Genomic DNA, 23,645 nt, shown 5'->3' with positions numbered 1-23,645 from the left:
GGGTGAGGTGTTGAGGGTGAATGAGTGTGAGTGTGAGTGAAGTTGAGGGTGATGTTTTGTGGGTGAGTGCGGGTGAGTGATGGTGAATGACGTTGAGGGTGAGTGGATGATGGTGTGAGGGTAACGGTGTGAGGGTGAGGGTGAGTGATTGTGGGTGAAGGTGAGGGTGTGAGTCTTATTGCGAATGTGTGTGGGTGTCTGAGGATGTGTGATAGTGTGTGAGTGTGGGTGTGTGTAAGGGTGGGGGGTGTGTGAGGGTGGGGGCATGTGAGGGTGTTGTTGAAGTCATGATGTTGAGTGAGGGTGTGTGAGGGTGAGTGAGGATTTGTTATGTTGAGGGTGTGAATGTGTGTGAGGGTGGGGGTGGGTGAGGGTGCGTGAGTCTGATTGAGGGTGAAGCGTAGAGGGTCAGTGAGTGTGAGGTGTTGAGGCTGAGTGAGGGTGAGACTTGTTGAGCGTTAGTGAGTGAGGGTGATTGAGTTGTTGAGGGTGATGTGTTGAAGTTGAGTGAGGGTGATGTGTTGTGAGTGAGGGTGATTGTGTCAGTGAGGGTGAGTTGTTGAGGGTGAGGGGCTGAGTGTGAGTGAGGGATAGTTATTGTGTTGAGGTTTTGAGGGTGAGGGTGAGTGAGGTTGAGTTGTTGAGGGTGAGGGGCTGAGTGTGAGTGAGGGATAGTGATTGTTTTGAGGTGTTGAGGGTGAGGGTGAGTAAGGGTGAGGTGTTGAGGGTGAGGGGCTGAGGGTGAATGAGGGTGAGGTGTTGAGGGTCAGTGAGTGTGAGGTCTTGAGGGTGAGTGAGGATGAGTGAGAGTGAGTGATTGCGGTGTTGAGGGTGAGGTGTTGAGGGTGAATGAGGGTGAAGGTGAGTGAAGGTGAGGGTGAGGTGTTGAGTGTGAGTGTGAGTGCGGGTGAGTGAGAGTTTGTTGAGGGTGAGTGAGGGTGAGGGTGAGTGAGCATGAGGTGTTGAGGAAGAGGGGCTGAGGGCGAGTGAGTTGGTGAGGGTGAGTGAGGGTGAGGTATTGTGGGTGAGTGAGGGTGAGGTATTGAGGGTGAGTGAGGGTGTTTTTTGAGGGTGAGTGAGGGTGAGTCGTTAAGGGTGAGTGAGGGTGAGGTGCTGAGGGTGAGTGAGCTTGAGAGAATGGGAGTGAGGGTGACTGAGGGTGTGATTGGCATATGTGAGTCTCGACCATGTGTTAATGTTGATTATAATGTAAAAAAAAAATTTTTTCGTATGTGTATACGTTTGTAAAAGTATTTAGTGTATGTACTTAAAATGTGTTTTATTTCTGTTGTAGTAAAGGGTATAACGCAATGTATTCCCTTTACTTTTGTTACGTAAGGGATGTTAGCGTTCTATTTTTTAGTTGATGGTGATGTAATGTTGAGCGCTACGTAATTTTTAGCCAATCGCAGCTCTACGTTGTGTGACGTAGCGTAGCATTTGACGTGCGTTAACGGGGCGTTTTCTACATTGGTGTGAATGTTCGTGCGGTAAAGGTGTGTTATTCCTCCGTGGTTGTTGCTGCGTCGTCTGACTGGTAAGATGTAGATTTATTAACATTGAGTACATGAATTTGAATGTATTAATACTTGTGTGTATATACGTATTATTCATAATGTTTTATTAGGATGTATGAGTGTTTTATTTGTATTGCGCCTTGTGTATTATAGATTTTCGAGTTACAATATTCTTTAGTACTGTTCTAAAAGATATATGTTTGATAAATGTTTTTTTTTCGAAATGTTACATAAAGCAATGTTTATTTTTGTATGTGTTATGTCTTTGACATTGCGTCCGTTGTTATTTCGCGCTCACTTTCCTTGTGTTTTGAATTTTTCTTGATCTTTATGCGAATGTTGGCTCGTGTTTAAGTTGATTGTTCGGGATGCATTGAGTAATCTTTGCTAGTGTCTTCCTGGAATGTAGTTTCCGGAGTTTCGTTTCGCCTGAGGTGGCACTGTGATGTTTATTTTTCCTCTGACTTCGCTTTTTCTTGTGTCATTTGTACCCGTATGTGACTTGTTTCGCCGCTATTCATTTATTTTGTTTGTTGCTTGTTGTAGTTAAAAGTATTATGTATGCACTGTGTATGTTTTCTTTTTTGTGTGTTTCTTGTATAATTTCTACATTTCAGGGAATGAGCTGCTACGATCGACAGGTAATGACAATTTTATTTCCTTATTATGAAAGAGTGCCTTTGTGAGTTCTTATACATTTGTTTATGCATTTCCTTTTCTTGATGTTACTGTAATTATTGTTTTCGGTCTTGCTTTGCTAGCACGTATTTCCTGTCTGGCTCCTCTCATTAGAGTGTGTTTAGTATTTTATCAATGGCTGCTATTTAGTTTTATTCTTTGACATGGATTGAGTTTCGTTTTGCCGTACGTGTTTTTCGGTCGCACTTGCCTTGTGTGTAGTAATTTCCTCTTGCACGGCCTCCCTTATGTCCATTTCGCCAGCAATAGCACATTATTAACATTCGGCACCCCCACACTACAATTGAGCAACATGAGATCATCAGTCTTTGCCAGTAGAGCTGTATTTAGAACTCCCCCAGTCTCATTTAGACATAGAACTGCAGTACTGTACAGCACCAAAGCATGCTTGTATAGCTGTGATTGTGTGTGCAACGTACAAAAAGTTGTTCTAAAGCGTGCACTTTGGGCTGTTGGTGTGTGTGACTGTTGAAAGCGTGGATTGATGGCTGTTTGTGTGGGTGTATGCATGGTGAAAGGATGCACTGATGACTGTTGTGTGTGTACGGCTTGTGAAAGTGTCCATTGCTAGCTATTAGTGTGTGTGCCTGTTAAAAGCGCACATGCTTGGATTGTATGTAGTTTGTCTGCTGAGTAATGCTGTAGTGGTAATGAGTGGTGCTGTGGTTGTAAGTGTTTGTGTGTAGTTGTAGTGTGATAGTGTGTTGATGGTGAGTGAGGGTGAGGTGTTGAGGGTGAGAGGATGATGGTGTGAGGGTGACGGTGTGAGGGTGAGGGTGAGTGATTGTTGGCGAGCGTGAGGCTATGAGGCTTATTGAGAATGTGAGTGGGTGTGCGAGGATGTGTGAGAGTGTGTGAGTGTGGATGTGTGTGAGGGTGGGGGTGTGTGAGCGTGTGGGCATGTGAGTGTGTGGTGCTTAGTAATGCTGTAGTTGTGATGTGTTGTTCTGTGCTAGTGATGAGTGGTGCTGTGTTGCTGTTTAATAATTACCACCACAGCATAACTCAGCACCACAACAGTTGCACTTCTCCCAACAATGGCATCACTGATGTCCACGAATGCAACATGCAGCAATACCACTTTATCTTTCTGCAGCCCCACAGTACCATTGAGCAACAACACTGCATCACTCTGCACTTCCACATCCGTATTTTGCACACCAACAGTCTCATTTAGACATAGTACTGCAGTACTGATGACTGTTGTGTGTGTATGCCTGGTGAAAGTGGCCATTGATAGCTGTTGTTGTGTGTGTGACTGTTAAAAGGGTACATGTTTTGATTGTATGACCTTTGTTTGCTGCAGTGGTGATGAGTGGTGTTGTGGTGGTAATTGTTTTTTTGTGTGGTTGTAGTGTGATAGTGTGTTGAGGGTGAGTGAGGGTGAGGTGTTGAGGGTGAGTGAGGGTGAGGCGTTGAGGGTGAGTGAGATTGAGGGTGAGTCAGTGTGAGGTGTTGAGGGTGGGTGAGGCTATGAGGGTGAGTGAGGCGTTGAGGGTGAGTGAGGGTGAGGTGTTGAGGGTGATTGAGGATGAGTGAGAGTGAGGGCAAGTAAGGGGTTGATGGGGAGGTGTTGAGCGTGATTGAAGTGGTGTTGTGGTGGTAAGTGTTTGTGTGTGGTTGTAGTGTGATAGTGTGTTGAGGGTGAGTGAGTATGAGGGTGAGTGAGGGTGAGGGTGAGAGTGAGTGAGAATGAGGGCGAGGTGTTGATGGTGAGTGAGGATGAGTGAGGGTGAGGAGTTGAGGGTGAGTGAGGGTGAGAGGCTGAGGGTGAGTGAGGTGTTGAGGGTGAGGTGTTGAGTGTGATTGAGGATGAGTGATAGTGAGGGTGAGTGATGTGTTGAGGTTGACTGAGGGTGAGGCGTTGAGGGTGAGTGAGGGTGAGGTGTTGAGGCTGAGGGTGAGGAGCTGAGGGTGAGTGTGGGTGAGGCGGTGAGGCATTGAGGGTGAGAGAGAGTGAGGTGCTGAGGGTGAGGGTGTGAGGGTGAGTGTGGGTGAGGCGTTGATGATGAGTGAGGGTGAGGTGTTGAGGGTGATTGAGGATGAGTGAGAGTGAGTGTGAGTGAGGAGTTAAGGGTGAGGTGTTTAGGGTGAGTGAAGTGTTGCTGTGGTGGTAAGTGTTTGTTTGTAGTTGTAGTGTGATAGTGTGTTGACGGTGAGTGAGGGTGAATGAGGATGATGTTTTGAGGGTGAGTGAGGGTGAGTGAGTATGAGAGTGAGGTGTTGAGTGTGAGGTGTAGAGGGTGATTGATGATGATTGAGATTGAGGGTGAGTGAGGAGTTAAGGGTGAGGTGTTGAGGGTGAGTGAAGTGTTGCTGTGGTGGTAAGTATTTGTTTGTTGTTGTAGTGTGATAGTGTGTTGACGGTGAGTGAGGGTGAATGAGGGTGAGGTGTTGAGGGTGAGTGAGTATGAGGGTGAGGTGTTGATGGTGAGTTGTTGAGGGTGAGTGAGGATGAGTGTGGGTGAGGTGTTGAGGGTGAGGAGTTGAGGGTGAGTGAGGGTGAGGGACTGAGGGTGAGTGAGGTATTGAGGGTGAGGTGTTGAGAGTATTGAGGATGAGTGAGAGTGAGGGTGAGTGATGTGTTGATGATGAGTTGTTGAGGGTGAGGTGTTGAGGGTGAGTGAGGGTGACGTGTTGTAGCTGAGGGTGAGGGGCTGAGGGTGAGTGTTGGTGAGGCGTTGAGGGTGATGTGTTGATGGTGATTGAGGATGGTTAAGCGTGAGGGTGAGTGAGGGGTTAAGGGTGAGGCGTTGAGGGAGAGGTGTTGAGAGTGAGGGTGATTGAGTGTTTGAGGGTGCGGTGTTGAGGGTGAGTGAGGGTGAGGTGTTGATGGTGAGTGAAGGTGGGTGAGGGTGATGGTGATGTGTTGAGGGTGAGTGAGGGTGAGGTGTTGAGGGAGAGTGAGGGTGAGGTGTTGAGGGTGAGTGAGTGTAATTGATGGTGGGTGATGAGTTGAGGGTGAGTGAGTGTGAGTGAGGGTGTGATTGGCAAATGTGAGTGTTTTGCATGTGTGACTCGTTATTTTAAAGTAAAGTGTGTTTGTGTTTTTGTATGTTGTTGTTGTAGAATGATGCTGTTGTGGTGGTGTAGAGTGATGTTGGTGTGTTGATGAGTGTTGTTAGTGTGGTGCTTCCTAATGCTGTTGTTGTGATGTGTTGATGATGAGTTGTGCTGTGTTAGTGTTCAACTATTACCACCACAGCATAACTCATCCCAACAACAGTAGCAGTTCTCCCAACAACCTAATTTGTGATGTCCACCAATGCAACACGCAGCAATACCACCTTAACATTCGGCCCCCCACAGTAACATTGCTCAACAACACAGCATAACTCAGCACCAGCACAGGCGTATTTAGCTCAACAGTCTCATTCATACATAATACTGTAGTGCGTGCAAGCTACAAAGTATGTGTATTTTGTATATGTTTTTGTAATGTCCAATGGATTGGCTGAATGTTGTATGTGGGTGTGACTATGTTGTATAAATTGAGTGTATTAGTTATAATTTGCCTTTTGTATAGAAAAAATTACCATAGAAGTTGTAAAATTTGTATTCCACACTTTTTTATTTTAAAAAAAAAAACACAAATATTTATTGTTTAACTTTGTACAAAAAAAATATATCCTGGCAACATGCAAAATTTAGTCAGAACATATTTCATCGTCTTTTTCTTTCAGAATCTTTATGATTTGCCCATTACAAAAGACAACTTCAAAAGTTTGTGGCAAAAAATGGACAAGGGCATCTCCGATGTTGTCAACTTCCTCATCTAACATAAACCATTTAATTAAGATCTCGTTTTCGATGGGCATCGATTGATATTCGTTTGTGTTTGTCACTTTTATTGTGATAATACTAGTTTGCTCAGTAGAGCTTTCAACACCATAAATTAGAATGTCCATCTTTTCCTCTGGTGGGGCTGTTACCTGTTGAGAGAAAACAAAAGCAACAATTATTTTTTAAATTTGTATACTTTATTTTTTGTGTAAGGCCTATAGTGGGTGAAAGGGACGGAGTGGTTGAAAGGGACACATTGGGTGAAATGGACTGAGTAGGTGAAAGGGTCCCAGTTGTTGATAGGGTTTGAGTGGGTGATAGGTCGAGAGTGGGTGATAGGTGGTGGTAATAGTTTTTTTGTGTGGTTGTAGTGTGATAGTGTGTTGAGGGTGAGTGAGGGTGAGGTGTTGAGGGTGAGTGAGGGTGAGGCGTTGAGGGTGAGTGAGATTGAGGGTGAGTCAGTGCTTGAGGATGAGTGAGAGTGAGGGTAAGTAAGGGGCTGATGGGGAGGTGTTGAGCGTGATTGAAGTGGTGTTGTGGTGGTAAGTTTTTGAGTGTGGTTGTAGTGTGATAGTGTGTTGAGGGTGAGTGAGTATGAGGGTGAGTGAGGGTGAGAGTGAGTGAGAATGAGGGGGAGGTGTTGAGGGTGAGTGAGGATGAGTGAGGGTGAGGAGTTGAGGGTGAGTGAGGGTGAGGGGCTGAGGGTGAGTGAGGTGTTGAGGGTGAGGTGTTGAGTGTGATTGAGGATGAGTGAGAGTGAGGGTGAGTGATGTGTTGAGGTTGACTGAGGGTGAGGCGTTGAGGGTGAGTGAGAGTGAGGTGTTGAGGTTGAGGGTGAGAAGCTGAGGGTGAGGGTGAGTGTGGGTGAGGCGTTGAGGGTGAGGCATTGAGGGTGAGAGAGAGTGAGGTGCTGAGGGTGAGGGTGTGAGGGTGAGTGTGGGTGAGGCGTTGAGGGTGAGTGAGGGTGAGGTGTTGAGGGTGATTGAGGATGAGTGAGAGTGAGTGTGAGTGAGGAGTTAAGGGTGAGGTGTTTAGGGTGAGTGAAGTGTTGCTGTGGTGGTAAGTGTTTGTTTGTAGTTGTAGTGTGATAGTGTGTTGACGGTAAGTGAGGGTGAATGAGGGTGATGTTTTGAGGGTGAGTGAGGGTGAGTGAGTATGAGAGTGAGGTGTTGAGTGTGAGATGTTGAGGGTGATTGATGATGATTGAGATTGAGGGTGAGTGAGGAGTTAAGGGTGAAGTGTTGAGGGTGAGTGAAGTGTTGCTGTGGTGGTAAGTATTTGTTTGTTGTTGTAGTGTGATAGTGTGTTGACGGTGAGTGAGGGTGAATGAGGGTGAGGTGTTGAGGGTGAGTGAGTATGAGGGTGAGGTGTTGATGGTGAGTTGTTGAGGGTGAGTGAGGATGAGAGTGGGTGATAAGTCTAGAGTGGGTGATAAGTCTAGAGTGGGTGATAAGTCTAGATTGGGTGATAGGCCTAGAGTGTGTGAAAGGGCCAGAGTTGTTGAAAGGTCCCGAGTGGGTGAAAGGTCCCGAGTGGGTGAAAGCTCCCGAGTGGGTGAAAGGTCCCAAGTGGGTGAAATGTCCCAAGTGGGTAAAATGTCCAGAGTGGGTGGAAGGGGCAGAGTGGGTGAAAGGGCAAGACTGGGTGAAATTCCAAGAGTGGCTGAAAAGAGATAATTGCAAAAGCTTTTGTTTGTTGTGCTTACCTCCATTTTGCTATGGCGCGTTGTATTCAATATTTTTTGGCAATTGAATTCATGTACAGTGACGTGAGTCAGGGTAACATATTTGCCAAGATGTATTTTAAATAGTGACGCTTCTCTCCACAGTGTCACTTTTATATCATCAGTTGCATCTTTTATTGTAATGGATTTGAGTGGGGTATCTTGCCCATTGATAAACACCGTTTTTGCGTCCTCTTCCTACACAAAAAGAAAGCATTCTATTAAATAGTGATTGTAAAAACAGATATTACTAGTGCATTGTATGAAAGGCTATATAATGTATCATATTTAACGACCCAAATGAACCTCCTTTCTAAAAGATTGAATTGTTTATTGCAAAAAATGGCCTTGTAGATAGTACTTGTCTTTGTAGTATACACCAAAGCACTGCCATCTTATATTTTTCAAAACTAGTACTTGCTACTATGTGTGAAGAGTGTATAATTCTAATTTTTTTGAGTTAGTTATTGAAGTTACTAAAGGTGTAATGTGTGTGTAAGTCAACTATGCATTTTTTAAGTAGACATGATGACATGAGTGAGGGTGATGGTGAGTTATTGAGTGTGAGGTGTTTATTGTGAGTGAGTGAGTGTGAGGAGTTGATGGGGAGTGAGGGTGAGTGAGGATGAGGTGTTACGTGAGGGTGAGGGTGAATGTAAGTGAGGGTGAGTGAGGGTGAGGGTGAGTGAGGGTGAGAGGGTGAGGGTGAGAGATTGAAGGTGAGTGAGGGTGAGAAGTTGAGGGTGAGTAACGATGAGGGTGAGTGTGAGTGAGGCTGAGTGAGGGTCATTTAGGGTGAGGAGTTGAGTGTGAGAGTGAGTGAGTGTTGAGGGTGAGAGATTGAGGGTGATTGATGTTGAGAAGTTGATGGTGAGTAAGGATGAGGGTGAGTGTGGGTGAGAAAGGGTGAGTGATTGGGTGAGGGTGAGGTGTTGAGGGTGAGTGAGGGTGAGGGTGAGGGTGAGGCTGAGGTGTTGAGTGAGAGTGAGGTTGACTGAGGAGTTGAGGGAGAAGGGTTAAGTTTTTGAGGGGGAGGTGTTGATGGCTAGTGAGGGTGAGTGAGGGTGAGGAGTTTAGTGTGATTGAGGGTGAGTGAGATTGAGGGTGAGTGAGGCGTTGAGGCTGAAGTGTTGAGGGTGAGGTGTTGAGGGTGAGTCAGGGTGACGTTTTGAAAATGAGTGAGGGTGACTAAGGGTGAGGCATTGAGGTAAAGACAGTGTTTGCGTTCTCTTCCTAAACAAAAAGTAAGCATTGTATAAAATAGTGACTGTAAAAATACATCTTACTATTGCGTTGTATGAATGGCCATATAATGTATTATATTTAGCGACCCAAATGAACATCCTTCCTAAATGATAGCATTATTTATTGAAAAAAGTGGCTTTGTAGAGAGTACTTGTATTTGTAGTATACAGGAAAGTGCTGGCATATTATAGTTTTGAAAACGCGTGTTTTTTGTTTAATTGTTAATGAAGTTACTAAAGGTGTACTGTGTGTGTAAGCCAAGTATGCATTTTTTTAGTAGACCTGATGACATGAGTGAGGGTGTGGGTGAGGGTGAGTGATTGAGGGTGAGGTGTTGAGGGTGAGTGAGGGTTAGGGTGAGTGAGGGTGGGGTTGAGGGTGAGTGAGGGTGAGTGAGGACGAGGTGTTACGTGAGGGTGAGTGTGAGTGAGGCAGATTTAGGGTGAGGGGTTGAGGGTGAGTGAGAGTGAGGGAGTGTTGAGGGTGAGAGATTGAGTGTGAGAAGTTGAGGGTGAGTAAGGATGAGTGTGAGTGTGGGTGAGTGAGGGTGATTGATTGAGTGAGGGTGAGGTGTTGAGGGTGAGGCTGAGGTGTTGAGGTGTTGAGTGAGAGTGAGGGTGACTGAGGAGTTGAGGGAGAAGTGTTGACTTTTTGAGGGGGAGGTGTTGAGGGCTAGTGAGGGTGAGTGAGGGTGATTGAGTGGGAGGTGTTGAGGGTGATTGAGGGTGAGTGAGATTGAGGCTGAGTGAGGCATTAAGGGTGAATTGTTGAGGGTGAGGTGTTGAGGGTGAGTGAGGGTGAGGTGTTGAGGGTTATTGAGGGTGAGAAGTTGAGGGTGAGTAAGGATGAGGGTGAGTGAGGGTGAGTGATTGATGTTGAGTGTGAGGCTGAGGTGTTGAGGTGTTGAGTGAGAGTGAGTGAGGATTTGAGGGAGAAGGGTAGAGTTTTTGAGTGGGAGGTGTTGAGGGCTAGTGAGGGTGATTGAGGGTGAGTGAGGAGGAGGTGTTGAGGGTGATTGAGGGTGAGTGAGATTGAGGGTGAGTGAGGCATTAAGGGTGAATTGTTGAGGGTGAGGTGTTGAGGGAGAGTGAGGGTAGGGTGTTGAGGGTGAGTGAGGTTTACTGAGGGTGAGGCATTGATGTAAAGACAGTATTTGCGTACTTTTGGTAAACCCAAAAAGAACAATTCTATAAAATAGTGACAGTAAAAACACATAGTACTAGTGCGTTGTATGAATGGTAATATAATGTATTATATTTCACGACCCAAATGAACATACTTTCTACCATAGTGCATTTTTTTTTGTAAAAATTGGCTTTGTGGAGAGTACTTGAATTTGTACTATACCCCAAAGCACTGGCCTATTATATTTCCCAAAACTCTTACTTTCTACATAGTGTGAAAGAGTGTATAATGCAAGCTTTTTTGAGGTTGTTAGTGAAGTTCCTAAGGGCCCGATGTAGGTATATCCCATTTTGGTATGTAGGTCCCAACATCTGGATTCATTACCGAATCCTTAACAATTCTTTAATTAGCGAATCGGTAAATACCGAATAGGTAATGCCCATTCATTCCTATGGGCTTTGAAGCCCATAGGAATGATTAGGCATTACCGATTCGGTATTTACCGAATCGGTAATTAAAGAATTCAGAAGGGTGCAGGGGGTGTCACTTTGACACCCTCTGGCACCCCCAAAAAAGGCACAGGTGCCATGTGGCAAGCATACCTGCCCTAAGGGCAGGTCTGCCTGTCACATGCCATAGGTGTGCATGCACACATGTGCATGCACACCGCAATCGGTATTTTACCCTGGATTTGTATTCCATGGTAAAATACCGATTCTGTAAGCCATGTGCAGAAGGTACATTGCCTACCTACATTGCATTTTCGTTAATTTTATTGAATCTGTAAATGTACCGATTCGGTAATGATACAGATTTGCTAAAGTTACCGAAAATGTGCCCCTACATCTCAATAGCCCTTTACCGATCGGAAACGGCCCAAAATCGGTATTTTTGGCCGATTGGGATCGGTAAAGGGCTACCTACATCGGGCCCCTAAATGTGTAATTTGTGTGTAAGCCAACTATGCATTTTTTTAGTAGACATGATGACATGTTTGCGTTCATACTTCTGGCACATATTGTCCCTGAAACAGTCATCAGACTATTTAGACTTGCAATTTTTAAAAGTCAAAAATACATAAGATATGTCATTTACAATACTAATAAGTCCAACTTTTCAAATGCGAGACAATAGTTTTTTTTAGTTGACATGATAACATGTTTGTGTTCATACTTACGGCAATTATTGTCCCTGAAACGGTCATCAGGCTTTTTAGACTTGCCCGTTTTATTTCCTTGATGGGAGAAGCCGATGGTGCAGGCGGATGCAAAATGTTGTTTGCTTGTTGGATCAGGCCCTCCTCGATTGTCATTGCGGGAAATTTGGTTACTTTAGTTTGCTTTGTAATTAAAATTGTTTTGTTTTTGATAATAAAGTTTCGTATCAGTAGTCCACAGTTTTTTTTCGTTTGCTCATATAAATTTTCTTGGTAACAAGTACATTTTATTGTTCCAGTTTTATCTGCTAAAGCCAAATGGAATAAAATTTTCTGCTCTTGTTTAGCATTTTTGTACGTAGTTTTCCCTGAGCAGTTGATGACATTAACTCTTATTGGTTTCTGGTATGGTTTGTTGTCATCGGTATTAATGTTCATTATTTCTTCAATAGACATCATCTGAAATAGAAAATGTGATATAACATGTTAAATACAAACCCATATTGGTTTATGATCACTGTAATAGCATTCTAAAGTACCATAGTTGTGTAGTTGGTCATTTGTATATATATGATCTAAAATGGATTGGTAGTTAGTTGTGTAACTGTTAATGAGTTGTTGACATTGTAATTTTGTTTCAAAGAATCCAAGTAATTGCTTGCTGTTTGCATTTAGTTGAGATACATCCACATTGAAATCCCCTATAATAATCAATTTGTGCGTGGGGTAAAAATCCGTAATATTTGTGATGAAATCAAAAAGAGAAGTTATACTTTTTAGGGGTGGTTTGTATAAAATAATAATAAGGTAATCTGTGTTATCAATCTGTAGAGTAAAATGTAAAATGTCTATCCCTTCAAGTGTCTCATAAATAGGCAATATAAATAAATCTTTTTTGTAGTACATAATCATTCCATGGTTTGTGTTGTATGTATGAAATTTATCAAATATAATGTGATGATATTGTTCTATCGTGAAATCATTAGCTGTAGCATTTCTTGTAGTGTTGATCTCAGTTAAGCAAATAATGTCTGCTTGTAATATATTCCTATCCGCTACCATAGATGAAAAAATTTTCTGTAGTGATCTTATATTGTGTGCAATGATATTGAAATGTGCACTGTATGTATGTAACTGTGGGATATGTATTTCAAGTGGCATTTCTGTCCTTAATCTGTGCATTTCCTCATTAACTTGTGGATGTACTACAATTTTACGTTCATCAAAATTGTGTACATAGACATTTTGTATTGATTTTGCCCTGCTAATAGCAACATAATGCAAATGATGAATCTTGCTGTTATTAAAGTGTATATAAAGTGGTTCGAGAGTTGCACCTTGTGTGCGATGTATAGTGCGTGCTGATGCTTGGCGTAAAGGAAATTGCTTCCGTATAATGGTAATAAATTTCTTAGTGTATTGGAAATGTCTAGCTATAGCATGTATTGGTGTCCATGTATTTTGTATTTGTGAATGAAATAAGTGTTTATATTGTTGTCTGGTTGTTTGTCCTATAGTGGGATTGTCAAATAACAACCAAACAATAATAGGTGTATTGTTAATCAATTCAACTAATTGTACAACACCAGTTGCGCCATTTGTTAAACCATCATTGACATCCACATTGCAACTTAAATCATAACGAAGTTGTAAGGCAATGTGTAATGTATGTGAAAGGCCCATTGTTTTCTGTGGATCTTTGGGCAGTTGCTTAAGAATCGTTTTTTTCACATTTTCAGACAAATCAGAACTGACGGTATCGCTTGCTACTGTTATGTAGACAGGATAATCTTTGCAATGTTGTTCTAAAACCTTTTTGTTAATTTCATTAACTTCTAGATTAGTTGACATGATATATGGAATTGTTTCTAATAAAGTCTCATCAGGTTGTATTTCCCTTTGCTTAATTTGTGAAATATCTTCTTCAGTATGCTTGCCTTCTCTCAATCGGTTTAGTAATTCAGCAAATTGTAGATCTTCTTTTTGGCGCATAATTTTTGTTAATTCAAAAATTTTAAAATGTTCTTTCCATAAGTTAGCACTTAAAGGACCATACATTTGTGTAGAATCCTGAAAAATGTATCTGTCAAATACAGGTTTTAATTGGTAAAAGTCACCAATGGCTAAAATAGAAATTCCTCCAAATGGTTCATTAGATGATTTAATTTCTTGAAGCCTGTTATGTATAAAATTCAACATATTGTGTCCTACCATTGAAATTTCATCAATAATAACAACTCTAACATGCATCATTTCCATTTGTAGAGCAGTTCTATGTTCATGACTCAGTTGTTTATAAGTCAAACTTTGCGACACAGGTATTTTGAAAGTGCTATGCAGTGTTTTGCCATTAATATTATGGGCAGCCTTTCCTGTTGGAGCAGTAAGTAAGATATAAACATTATCAGGATTTTCACCGGCCTTAGTGTTATAGTAGCGTAGTAAAGTTTGATATAGTGCAGATATTACAAAACTTTTCCCAACACCAGCCCCTCCAGTGCAAAAAGTATAGCATGGAGTGCTTGTAGTTTTAAACCAATGCAAGTGATGGTAAACAAATTTAAGTTGTTCTTCCGTTAAGTTTTGCATAAGTTGTTGGTATTTTTCATTGGGTAAAATAACGTTAGTTGAGCTTTGTTCTTCAGTTGTAGTTCTAATTCCTAAATCTAGAGCCAAATCATATCTATTATTATGTTCTGGATTTTGGTCTTCTGTCTGTATATTAACAGTTGGTGATAGAGGAGGTGAAATTACATTTTCATGAGACTGTTCATGAATAATGTTTGTAAGTTCCCCATGCTGTTTGTTATAGATTTTTAGTTGTGTGTCAACAAATGTTTTAACTTCCAGATACCTATCATAGTAAGTTTCCTTGTTGATTAGTATTTTTTCTTCTTCCCTCCATGGATAGTGCAACATTAATATTTCTCTATAATACTCTTCTGGTTCATTATTTTTGCTAAATCTGCAAAAGCGTATTATTTTCCCTTGTCTGCGCTTATTTAAAGCATAATCATAATTATGTTTCTGTTGTTGTTTATTTCCGTCACTACATTCTATTTCTAATTCTTCCTCATCTGAGCTGTAAAAGTTTTGTTCTGCAAGTAAATCTTCGCAATCATTTATTTCTTTCCCATGTGTTTTTTTCTTCACATAGTTGAAATTAGCCGCATAGTCTGCTAACGTGCACATCTCTAATGATTGTGGCCGTTTGCAGTACTTAATAATAATATTTTCACATTGAATGTCAGTTGAATTTTCGGGCAAGTTATTAATAGTTTCGATATCACGCATTAAATAAGTTCTTTTCTCTGGACGGCTAGTATTAATAAATACAAATGATCGTGAGCTTTTCCGTAATGGTATTTGAAGAATTAGATATGCTGCTTCTTGAGCACTAATTTCTGTGCAGTTGAGGAATTTGTTTCCTATGTGTTTAAGTTGATCTTTGATATTACTATTGCTTGTTACCTCTTTAGCAGCTTGCGCTAGAAGTTTGCTAATTCCTCTTTGCGATTTACTGATATATGAGATAATATAGACTGCACAAGCATAAGGGTCTAGTATAAACTGCAAGTCTATGTTTGCTCGCCAAGCTTCTAAAAGAGTACTATTGTAGTTATTGATGAAGCATTCGCCTGGTGTTCTTTTTAAAAAAATAGTTGTTTTTTGTAAGCTAGTTTGTATAGAAGTAATATATTCTTTATCATCCATTTTAATGAAGTCTAAAAATTCCTCAAAAGAAAGTGTATTAAAAGTAGTATTATTCATAGCTTCATGTATTATTTTCATATTATCTTGCCATTGGTTATTTGTCTCCTCAAGTGTTAATGGCTCTAATATGAGCGTTCTTGACATTGGATATTTGGGATATTGATATTTGCATGTCCGTTGCTGTTTACGTCTGCAATTTTTGGTGTGACCATGCCTTTGTAGATTTATTAACGGTTGTAAAACAGGGTTCTCAGACTTATGACAAGTGATATATTTGTCAATAAAGCTATTGACTTCTTCCACTGGTGAAACACCATACAATGGTGCTTTGTTTACCCAGAGTAATGCATGTATATGTGGAGAACCTCTTTGTTGGAATTCGACTCTGTAAAAGTAGTCTACTATTTCCCCAATTGGATTAGTGCCATTCAGCAAAACACAATTAAAGAATTTCCTAACTTGATAGTCAAACTGTCTTGCACATGTTATTGGATCTTCTTGTATTAATTTACTTTTAGTTTCCCAAGACATGTTTAAGAATTCTTCCTCTGTACATTCCTTTAAGTTTCTAACTCTCAATAGTATATTTATTAAATGGTGCCATTTTGTTTCAGCAGCAGATAATGTCAAAAAGAAAGTGGGTATGCCAAGTTGCCTTATCATTGCAAAAATATCTTTTTTGCAACCTTCCCAATATGGAGGTGAACTGCGTATAGTTTTTAATACTTTGTACCCCTCATTAAACTGTAAAACATTGGCAATATTACATTTAATGTCTTTAGCAGTTATTTTATTCCCATCTGTAAAATGTTTTCTGATGGAAATGTTGATTTTACCATGGATCTGCTTAATATGTAATTTCTTCAGTTTAAAAAAGACATTAGTAATAGATTTAGCGACTCTTCTATCATAACTCCTTAACTCTGCTTGGCAAATAGTACTATAATGTACCGGTATGTGTCTTTCCTTATTGTTAGGCCTTCGTTCACCACAAAAAATAGTAGGGAAAGCCAAAAACTCTGAATCTTTATCCTCATATAAACCTCTTGGCGTGTTATGTTCAGCTGGAGCGAAACTTAACACATTCAGCGAATTACTAGTAATAGTTTCATTTGTTAACATAGTATCCAAATTCCCAGCTTCTATGTTGTCAGAACTATCAGATGAATTGTTTGTCTCAGAAGTCTCATTGTGAGATTCTATTTCTGGAGGTATATACTCCCAGTCAGGGTTAATCGTAACACCATATTCATTAAACATTGTACTATTTTTAGCTAGCCATGTAGCTGCCTTTTTTACTGTATTTGGTCTAATATTCTCATAATGTGTATATGATTTATAGATTAATTTCCTTTTTAATTTCACTGGGATTGTCATGGCGTCATTAATTTGCCTTGGTAAAATGGTAACAGTTGTCATAACATCTGCAGGTACATTAACTACTGCACCTGATAATGATTTTTGAAAACCGCGTGGCAGACTCCGAATTTGTAAGAATGGTATCCTAGGTGAAACTAATCTTTCTTCTAAATCATATAATTCTAATTCAACTGGTACATTTGGGAAGCCCATGCCATTTACAATAGAACATGGTGGTATTTTGTTTTTGCGAATGTAATAATAGCAAGTCTTACAAATAAAATTGGTTTTCTTGTTACTAATGTTACACTTGTTGAAAATTTCGGATTGGCTAACACTGCGTATATTTTGCAACGTTTGTTTATGCCACAGTTGATTGCAAAGAGTACAAATGTACTCTGGCCCATGCAATATTTCCCGGTGGAATTTGCGAATGATTGTATGGATTTGTTTACCTTGTTTCTGTCTTTGGCCCTGCGTGAAGATGGGTATGTTATTATCAGTAGCACTTAGTTGACTGTTGGTAATGTCTTCTTCAGCTGTATTAACTTTTTTTCTTTGTACAACTTTAGTTGGACATGTACTTGAATCCCTTTTTCTTTTCCGAGACTGTTTATTTGTTCCCTGGATAGCTTTACTATTACCTGGTAATTGTGCTAAATGATTGCTATTGCTATTCCCTCCCTTACTTTTATTCTGTAAATCATCAGAAGACATTGATGTTGATGTTATCGTCTGATTAGGAGTACATTCAGTAGTATGTACCCAAATTTTTCTTTCTTGCGGTAGGTGACTATTTTTTTTGTGCACAGTAAGTGCTTTTGTAAAGGATTTCCTTTGAATGACTTTTATATCTATTGGTGTTAATTCAAATTGGACACATTGCTCAGCCTGATGTGTAAAGTTATATGCTAGTTTCATAACATATTGAATTAGCCCTTCAAACGAATTAAATGCAATTGTAACACATGTTCCGTTTGAATGAGGCATGCCTTCATGGTCCCTACTATGTGAATCAAATACAAAGTATGATTGCATATGTTTGAAAATAGCTATTACATAAACATTCATACAAAGTAGAACACCACAGTGCTTATTAATAGTAACATTTAATGCTGTGCTAATATCTGGGTAGGCTTTATCAAAACGTTTAAGGACATCACCGTAGTAAGCATTCCGTAGCAAAAGTGAATATATCTCTTGATTGTGGTCTATATACCTTGGCAGGTCATCTGGATGCATAAGTGTTTCTTTGTTAATAGAATGCATTTGGAGATATAAAGCGTCCCCACGGTCCATTATATAATGCAGATCATTAGAGTTCCAAGTAGTTACTGGCTTGCATAAATTGTGCAAGACAGCAAAAGCACTATTTGGTAAGCATTGCTTACCTTGTGATTTGCTATTAAATTTGCTATTCCCTTGATGGTAACTTGCTTTCAAGCATCTCTGCATCTTATAAGTTATACTGAAATGTTGTTATCAACAAATGTAAATTAAGAAGGTTTGTGAACTAAGAAATATTTTTGGGGACTGTAAGGTATGAACTTTTAACAAATTTTAAACTAAGTGGCAAAGTAGTATTTACCTTAACTTCTGTTTCTTTTGTTGTTGTTTTAATAATCTGAAAGGAGAAAAAAAACATATTGTTTAGAATATATATTTTTCGAATTTTTCCCATAAAGGCCACATTAGCATGTAAATAGTCTTTTAAAGACCTGTTAAGAGCTCTAGTGCTGCTGTGAGTGTATGTGCCACGGCTGGCACACAGGCAGGGTGAGATGATAGAGGGAGAGAGAGGGAGTGGGAGGAAAAGGGGGACAGAGAGAGAGTGAGTGAGTGCGTGAAAAGTTAATACTGAGAGACGTTAAAAAATGTGTGTGTGTGTTATCTTGTAACTTGGACTGTTTAATGTGTTGCATTGAATCAGAGAATGAATGCGGTGTGCGTGTAATATTGAAAGTGTACCCAGTTAGTGTGCAACAAATGTACAAAGACAGAAAGGGAGTGAAGGGGAGGGAAATGCCGAGGGAGTAAAAGGGAGGGAGAGTGAGGGAGATGGAGAGTGAGGGAGAGGGAGGGAAAGTGAGGGAAAGGAAGGAAAATGGAGTGAGAGGAAGGGAAAGGGAGTGAGAGAGAGAGTGATAGGAAGGGAGACGGGGATGGAGGGAGGGAGAGAGAGGGAGAGGGAGACAGAGGGATTAACAAAGTTAGAGTGAGAAAGAGGAAGGCAAGAGAGAGGGAGGGGGAGCTAGAGAGGGAGAGAGAGGGTGAGTGTGGGTGAGGGGTTGAGCGTGAATGAGGGTGAAATGTTGAGGGTGTGAGTGTGAGGGTGAGGTGTTGAGTGTTAGTGAGGTGAGGTGGTGAGGGTGAGTGAGGGGGAGGGGATGAGGGTGAGTGGTATTGAGGGTGAGTGAGGGTGAGGGTGAGTGAGGGTGACGGTTTGAGGGTGAGTGATGGTGAGGGTGAGTGAGGATGACATGTTGAGGGTGAGTGAGGATGACATGTTGAGGGTGAGTGAGCATGAGGGTGAGTGAGCATGAGGGTGAGTGAGCATGAGGGTGAGTGAGCATGAGGGTGAGTGAGGGTGAGTGTGAGTGAGTGTGAGTGAGGGTGAGGGGTTGAGGGTGAGTGAAGGTAGGTTAGGCTTAGAGATTGAGGGTGAGTGAGGGTGAGAAGCTGAGGGTGAGTAAGGATGAGGGTGAGTGTGGGTGAGTGAGAATGAGGTGTTGTGGGTGAGTGAGGTGTTGAGGGTGGGTGAGGCTGAGGTGTTGAAGTGTTGAGTGAGAGTGAGGGTGAGTGAGGAGTTGAGGGAGAAGTGTTGAGGGTGTGTGTGTGAGGTGTTGAGGGCTAGTGAGGGTGGGGGAAGTGTTGAGGATGAGTGAGGGTGAGTGAAATTGAGGGTGAGTGAAATTGAGGGTGAGTGAAATTGAGGGTGAGTGAGGTGTTGAGGGTGAGTGAGAGTGAGGTGTTGATTGAGAGGTTGAGTGAGTGTGAGTGAGGGTGAGGGGTTGAGTGAGGGTGACTGAGGGTGACTGAGGGTGAGTGAGGGTAAGTGAGGGTGAGTGAGGATGAGCGTGATGGTGGGTGAGGGTGAGTAAGGGTGAGTGAGGCTGAGGGTGAGGGAGGGTGAGGGAGGGCGAGGCATTGAGGGTGAGTGTTGGTGAGGTATTAAGGGTGAGTGAAGGTGAGTGAGAATGAGGGTGAGTGCGGGTGAGGGTGAGGCGTTGAGGGTGAGTGAGGGTGAGGGTGAGAAAGGGAGAGGCGTTGAGGGTGAGTGAGGGTGAGCTGTTAAAGGTGACTGAGGGTGATGCGTTGAGGGTAAGTGAGGGTGAGGTGGTGAGTGTGAGTGAGGGTGAGGCGTTGCGGGTAAGTGAGGGTGAGTGTGTGTGTGAGGCTTCAAAAACTAAAGACCCCCTTAAAGTAGTGTCGTTATTTGTATTCGGAAAATAGTTTAGAATTGCTGAGGATGTGGGACTTGAATGTGTCTGTTGTTAGTTTTAAAAGCTGGAATTGTTGTTGGGGATGGAGAGGGAGTGAGTGTGTGCGTGAAGAGTTAATAGTGCGAGACGTACCGAAAAATGTGTGTGTGTGTCATCGTGTAACTTAGATTACTTCCTATATTGCATTGAATATGAAAATGAATGCGGTGTGCGTGTAATATTGAAAGTGTACCCAGTTAGTGTGCAAGTAATGTAGAAAGATAGAGAGGGAGTAAATGGGAGACAAATGGAGAGTTATGTACAAAGACAGAGAGGAAGGGAAAGTTAGGGAAAGGAAGGGAAATGGAGGGAGAGGAAGAGAAAGGGAGTGAGATGCAGGGTGATAGGGAGGGAGACGGAGAGGGAGGGAGAGAGGAGGAAGAAAAGAGGGGGAGTGAGACAGAGGGAGGAACACAGTTAGAGTGAAACAGAGGAAGACAGGAGAGAGGGAGGGGGAGCTATAGAGAGGGAGAGAGAGCTATAGAGATGTAGGGAGACCGAAAGAGAAAGAGAGCGAGAAAATTATGTGTATGCCGGGAGGGCTCAGTGCACGAAGCCTTCGGCTGCAGGGTCCTGTGATTAACCTCATGGTCAGTTTTATGTTGTTGCTGTCGCCCCGACCCTTAACCACTAACCCTGCCCCCACCGATGCGGTCCTTGGACACAAAGTAAACAGTAAATTTTTCACCTGCTTGAAAGATTGTGAGTAGCCATGTAATAGAGGGTGTGGGCGAAAGTCCCCTTGATCGTGGATTGTGTGTATGAAAAGTTTGTTGTGGTGTGGCGAAGTGTTGCGAACGGATTATGACTGTACTATTCCCCCTAATGTTCCAATGTGCCTGTGAATAGTGTAGTAAGTGTAAGGTCCATTTTTTTGGGGGGTAGGCAGCTAATCCTGGCTAATGTGTTATTGGATGTGTGCTTGTGAAAATGTAATACTAGTAGTTGTACGAGTGGCTGTTTCTGTGTGTCAGCTTGTAACTTGGATTACTAACTGTGCAAGTAAAGCTACGAATGAATGCATTCTGCGTAAATGTTGTAAAGTGTTGCCTGTTTACGTGCAAATTAATGTGCAATTAGAAGTTCTGACTGAAAGTTTGGTGCTGTAGTGGCGAAGTGCTATGATGTTACATTGCGTAGGAGTTGCACGTGTTGTATAAGGGTGGCAGTCAGTGTTTTGCCTAATGTGACAGGCTGTGTGTGATTAGTGTAAGATGCAGTGTTTTGCCTAATGTGACAGGGTGTGTGTGATTAGTGTGCTATAGAGAGGGAGGGAGACGAAGAGAGAAAGAGAGCGAGAAAATTATGTGTATGCCGGGAGGGCTCAGTGCACGAAGCCTTCGGCTGCAGGGTCCTGTGATTAACCTCATGGTCAGTTTTATGTTGTTGCTGTCGCCCCGACCCTTAACCACTAACCCTGCCCCCACCGATGCGGTCCTTGGACACAAAGTAAACAGTAATTTTTTCACCTGCGAGAAAGATTGTGAGTAGCCATGTAATAGAGGGTGTGGGCGAAAGTCCCCTTGATCGTGGATTGTGTGTATGAAAAGTTTGTTGTGGTGTGGCGAAGTGTTGCGAACGGATTATGACTGTACTATTCCCCCTAATGTCCCAATGTGCCTGTGAATAGTGTAGTAAGTGTAAGGTCCAGTTTTTTTTTGGGTAGGCAGCTAATCCTGGCTAATGTGTTATTGGATGTGTGCTTGTGAAAATGTAATACTAGTAGTTGTACGAGTGGCTCTTTCCGTGTGTCAGCTTGTAACTTGGATTACTAACTGTGCAAGTAAAGCTGCGAATGAATGCATTCTGCGTAAATGTTGTAAAGTGTTGCCTGTTTACGTGCAAATTAATGTGCAATTAGAAGTTCTGACTGAAAGTTTGGTGCTGTAGTGGCGAAGTGCTATGATGTTACATTGGGTAGGAGTTGCACGTGTTGTATAAGGGTGGCAGTCAGTGTTTTGCCTAATGTGACAGGCTGTGTGTGATTAGTGTAAGATGCAGTGTTTTGCCTAATGTGACAGGGTGTGTGTGTGATTAGTGTGCTATAGAGAGGGAGGGAGACGAAGAGAGAAAGAGAGCGAGAAAATTATGTGTATGCCGGGAGGGCTCAGTGGACGAAGCCTTCGGCTGCAGGGTCCTGTGATTAACCTCATGGCCAGTTTTATGTTGTTGCTGTAGCCCCGACCCTTAACCACTGACCCTGCCCCCACCGATGCGGTCCTTGGACACAAAGTAAACATTAAATTTTGCCCCTGAGAGAAAGATTGTGAGTAGGCATGTAATAGAGGGTGTGTGTGAAAGTGTCCTTGTTCGTGGAATGTGTGTATGAAAATTTTGTTGTGGTGTGGCGAAGTGTTGCGAACGGTTTATGGCTGTACTATTTCCCCTAATGTTACAATGTGACTGGGAATAGTGTAGTAAGTGTAAAGTGAAGTGTTTATTTTTGTAGGCCGCAAATCCTGGCTAATGTGTTATTGGATGTGTGTTTGTGGAAAGGTAATACTAGTAGTTGTACGAGCGGCTGTTTTCGTGTGTCAGCTAGTAACTTGGATTACTTACTGTGTGCCAGTAAAGCTGCGGGTGAATGTTGTGAAGTGTAGCCTGTTTGCGTGCAAATAAATGTGCAATTTGAAGTTGTGCCTGAAAGTTTGGTGCTGTAGTGGCGAAGTGCTATGATCTTAGATTGCGTTGGAGTCGCACGTGCTGTATAAGGGTGGCAGTCAGTGTTTTGCCTAATGTGACAGGCTGTGTGTGATTAGTGTAAGATGCATCTCTGTTCACTCTTGAGTCCGATCATCCAGTTTACTGTCTCGCTATGAAGCTGTCAATGAAAGCGTAATGAGTGTTCTAATGTGGTCGCACTCATTTCGGCGTGCGTGTGATATAGTATGTGTTCCTAACAGTGTGTGCGTGAAAAGTTAATACTAATAGATGTAAAAAAAAGGGTGCATATGTGTCATCTTGTAACTTGCACTGGTTACTGTGTTACATTTAATCTGAGAATGCAAGCGGTATGCGTGTAATATTGAAAGATAATCTGACAAGGTGTGTGTGAGTAGTGTAAGCTGGAGCTCTGTTCACTGTTCAGTCCGATCATCCTGTTTACTGTATTGCTGTGAAGCTGTGACAAAAATCGTAAGGAGTGTTCTGTTGTGGTTGCACTCAATTCGCCGTGCGTGTTATATAGTATGTGTTCTTAACCGTGTGTGCGTGAAAAGGTAATAGTAACAGACGTAAAAAGAAGGTGTGTGTGTCATGTTGTAATTAGGAGTAGTTACTGTGTTGCATTAAATCTAAGAATGAATGGGTGTGTGTCAAACTTATGTTCTGCCTTGATTTATTGGAAGGAATGTTCTGTGTGGCGAGTCGGAGTGTTAGGAACGGAAGTAAAAATTGTGTAGAAGAGTGAACAGTTGGCTATACTTACATGATATATGTTGGTGCGCAGTTTCTTTCCCCCTATCAAGGAAATGTTGAAAGCGTACCAATAACCTACAAGAGATAACGATAAAAAAAACAATATGTATCTGTTGGTTTAAACCAAGGTATGACCTGTTTGAGAAATTACGTTGTCCTTTGCTAAGTATTACCATAGAAAATGTAGATTTGCAAACAAACATGTCGCAGAATAATTTAACACAGGTGCAATGTTGATATAGTAACAGTTCTAATAAACGCAAGTAAATATATCAATACTGTCCCTTAGATGTATAGAAATAAAACTTGCATGCACTTACGTTCTAAGATTGAATGCCGTAATTTTTCAGTGGCTGTTGGTCGATAGCAGCAAGTACAGCGCCGTTCTGTAAGTCGAAGTTCTGTCCTCGCAGGTAAAAAGAGAG

The 23,645-nt window shown here is 42.0% G+C and overlaps 1 protein-coding gene across 1 annotated transcript; it reads right to left on the bottom strand.

The window, feature by feature from the left end:
• Positions 1-5,863: 5,863 nt before the first annotated feature.
• Positions 5,864-23,290, bottom strand: LOC147693006 (uncharacterized). Its single transcript, XM_086936866.1, has 5 exons — positions 23,231-23,290; positions 17,910-17,945; positions 11,270-11,707; positions 7,705-7,920; positions 5,864-6,148 (listed from the first exon to the last, which is right to left on the bottom strand). The coding sequence occupies exons 3-5, from the start codon at positions 11,705-11,707 to the stop codon at positions 5,864-5,866; spliced, it is 939 nt and encodes a 312-aa protein (XP_086792992.1). The 5' UTR covers positions 17,910-17,945; positions 23,231-23,290.
• Between the last annotated feature and the right edge of the window lie 355 nt (positions 23,291-23,645).

The sequence above is a fragment of the Lissotriton vulgaris genome, chromosome 9, assembly GCF_964263255.1.
Source record: "Lissotriton vulgaris chromosome 9, aLisVul1.2, whole genome shotgun sequence".
In the NCBI taxonomy this organism is placed as follows: Eukaryota; Metazoa; Chordata; class Amphibia; order Caudata; family Salamandridae; genus Lissotriton; species Lissotriton vulgaris.
This window is presented reverse-complemented; position numbering and strand designations above follow the sequence as displayed.

What these genes read in the sequence shown, in the direction of transcription:
- LOC147693006 (XM_086936866.1), bottom strand. Translation starts at nt 11,707, where the DNA reads ATGATGTCTATTGAAGAAATAATGAACATTAATACCGATGACAACAAA. An exon ending in TTTCAGGGACAATAATTGCC is followed by an intron (nt 7,921 to 11,269) that starts GTAAGTATGAAC and finishes CTTTTTGTGTAG; the next exon opens with GAAGAGGACGCAAAAACGGT. An exon ending in CGCGCCATAGCAAAATGGAG is followed by an intron (nt 6,149 to 7,704) that starts GTAAGCACAACA and finishes TTCTCTCAACAG; the next exon opens with GTAACAGCCCCACCAGAGGA.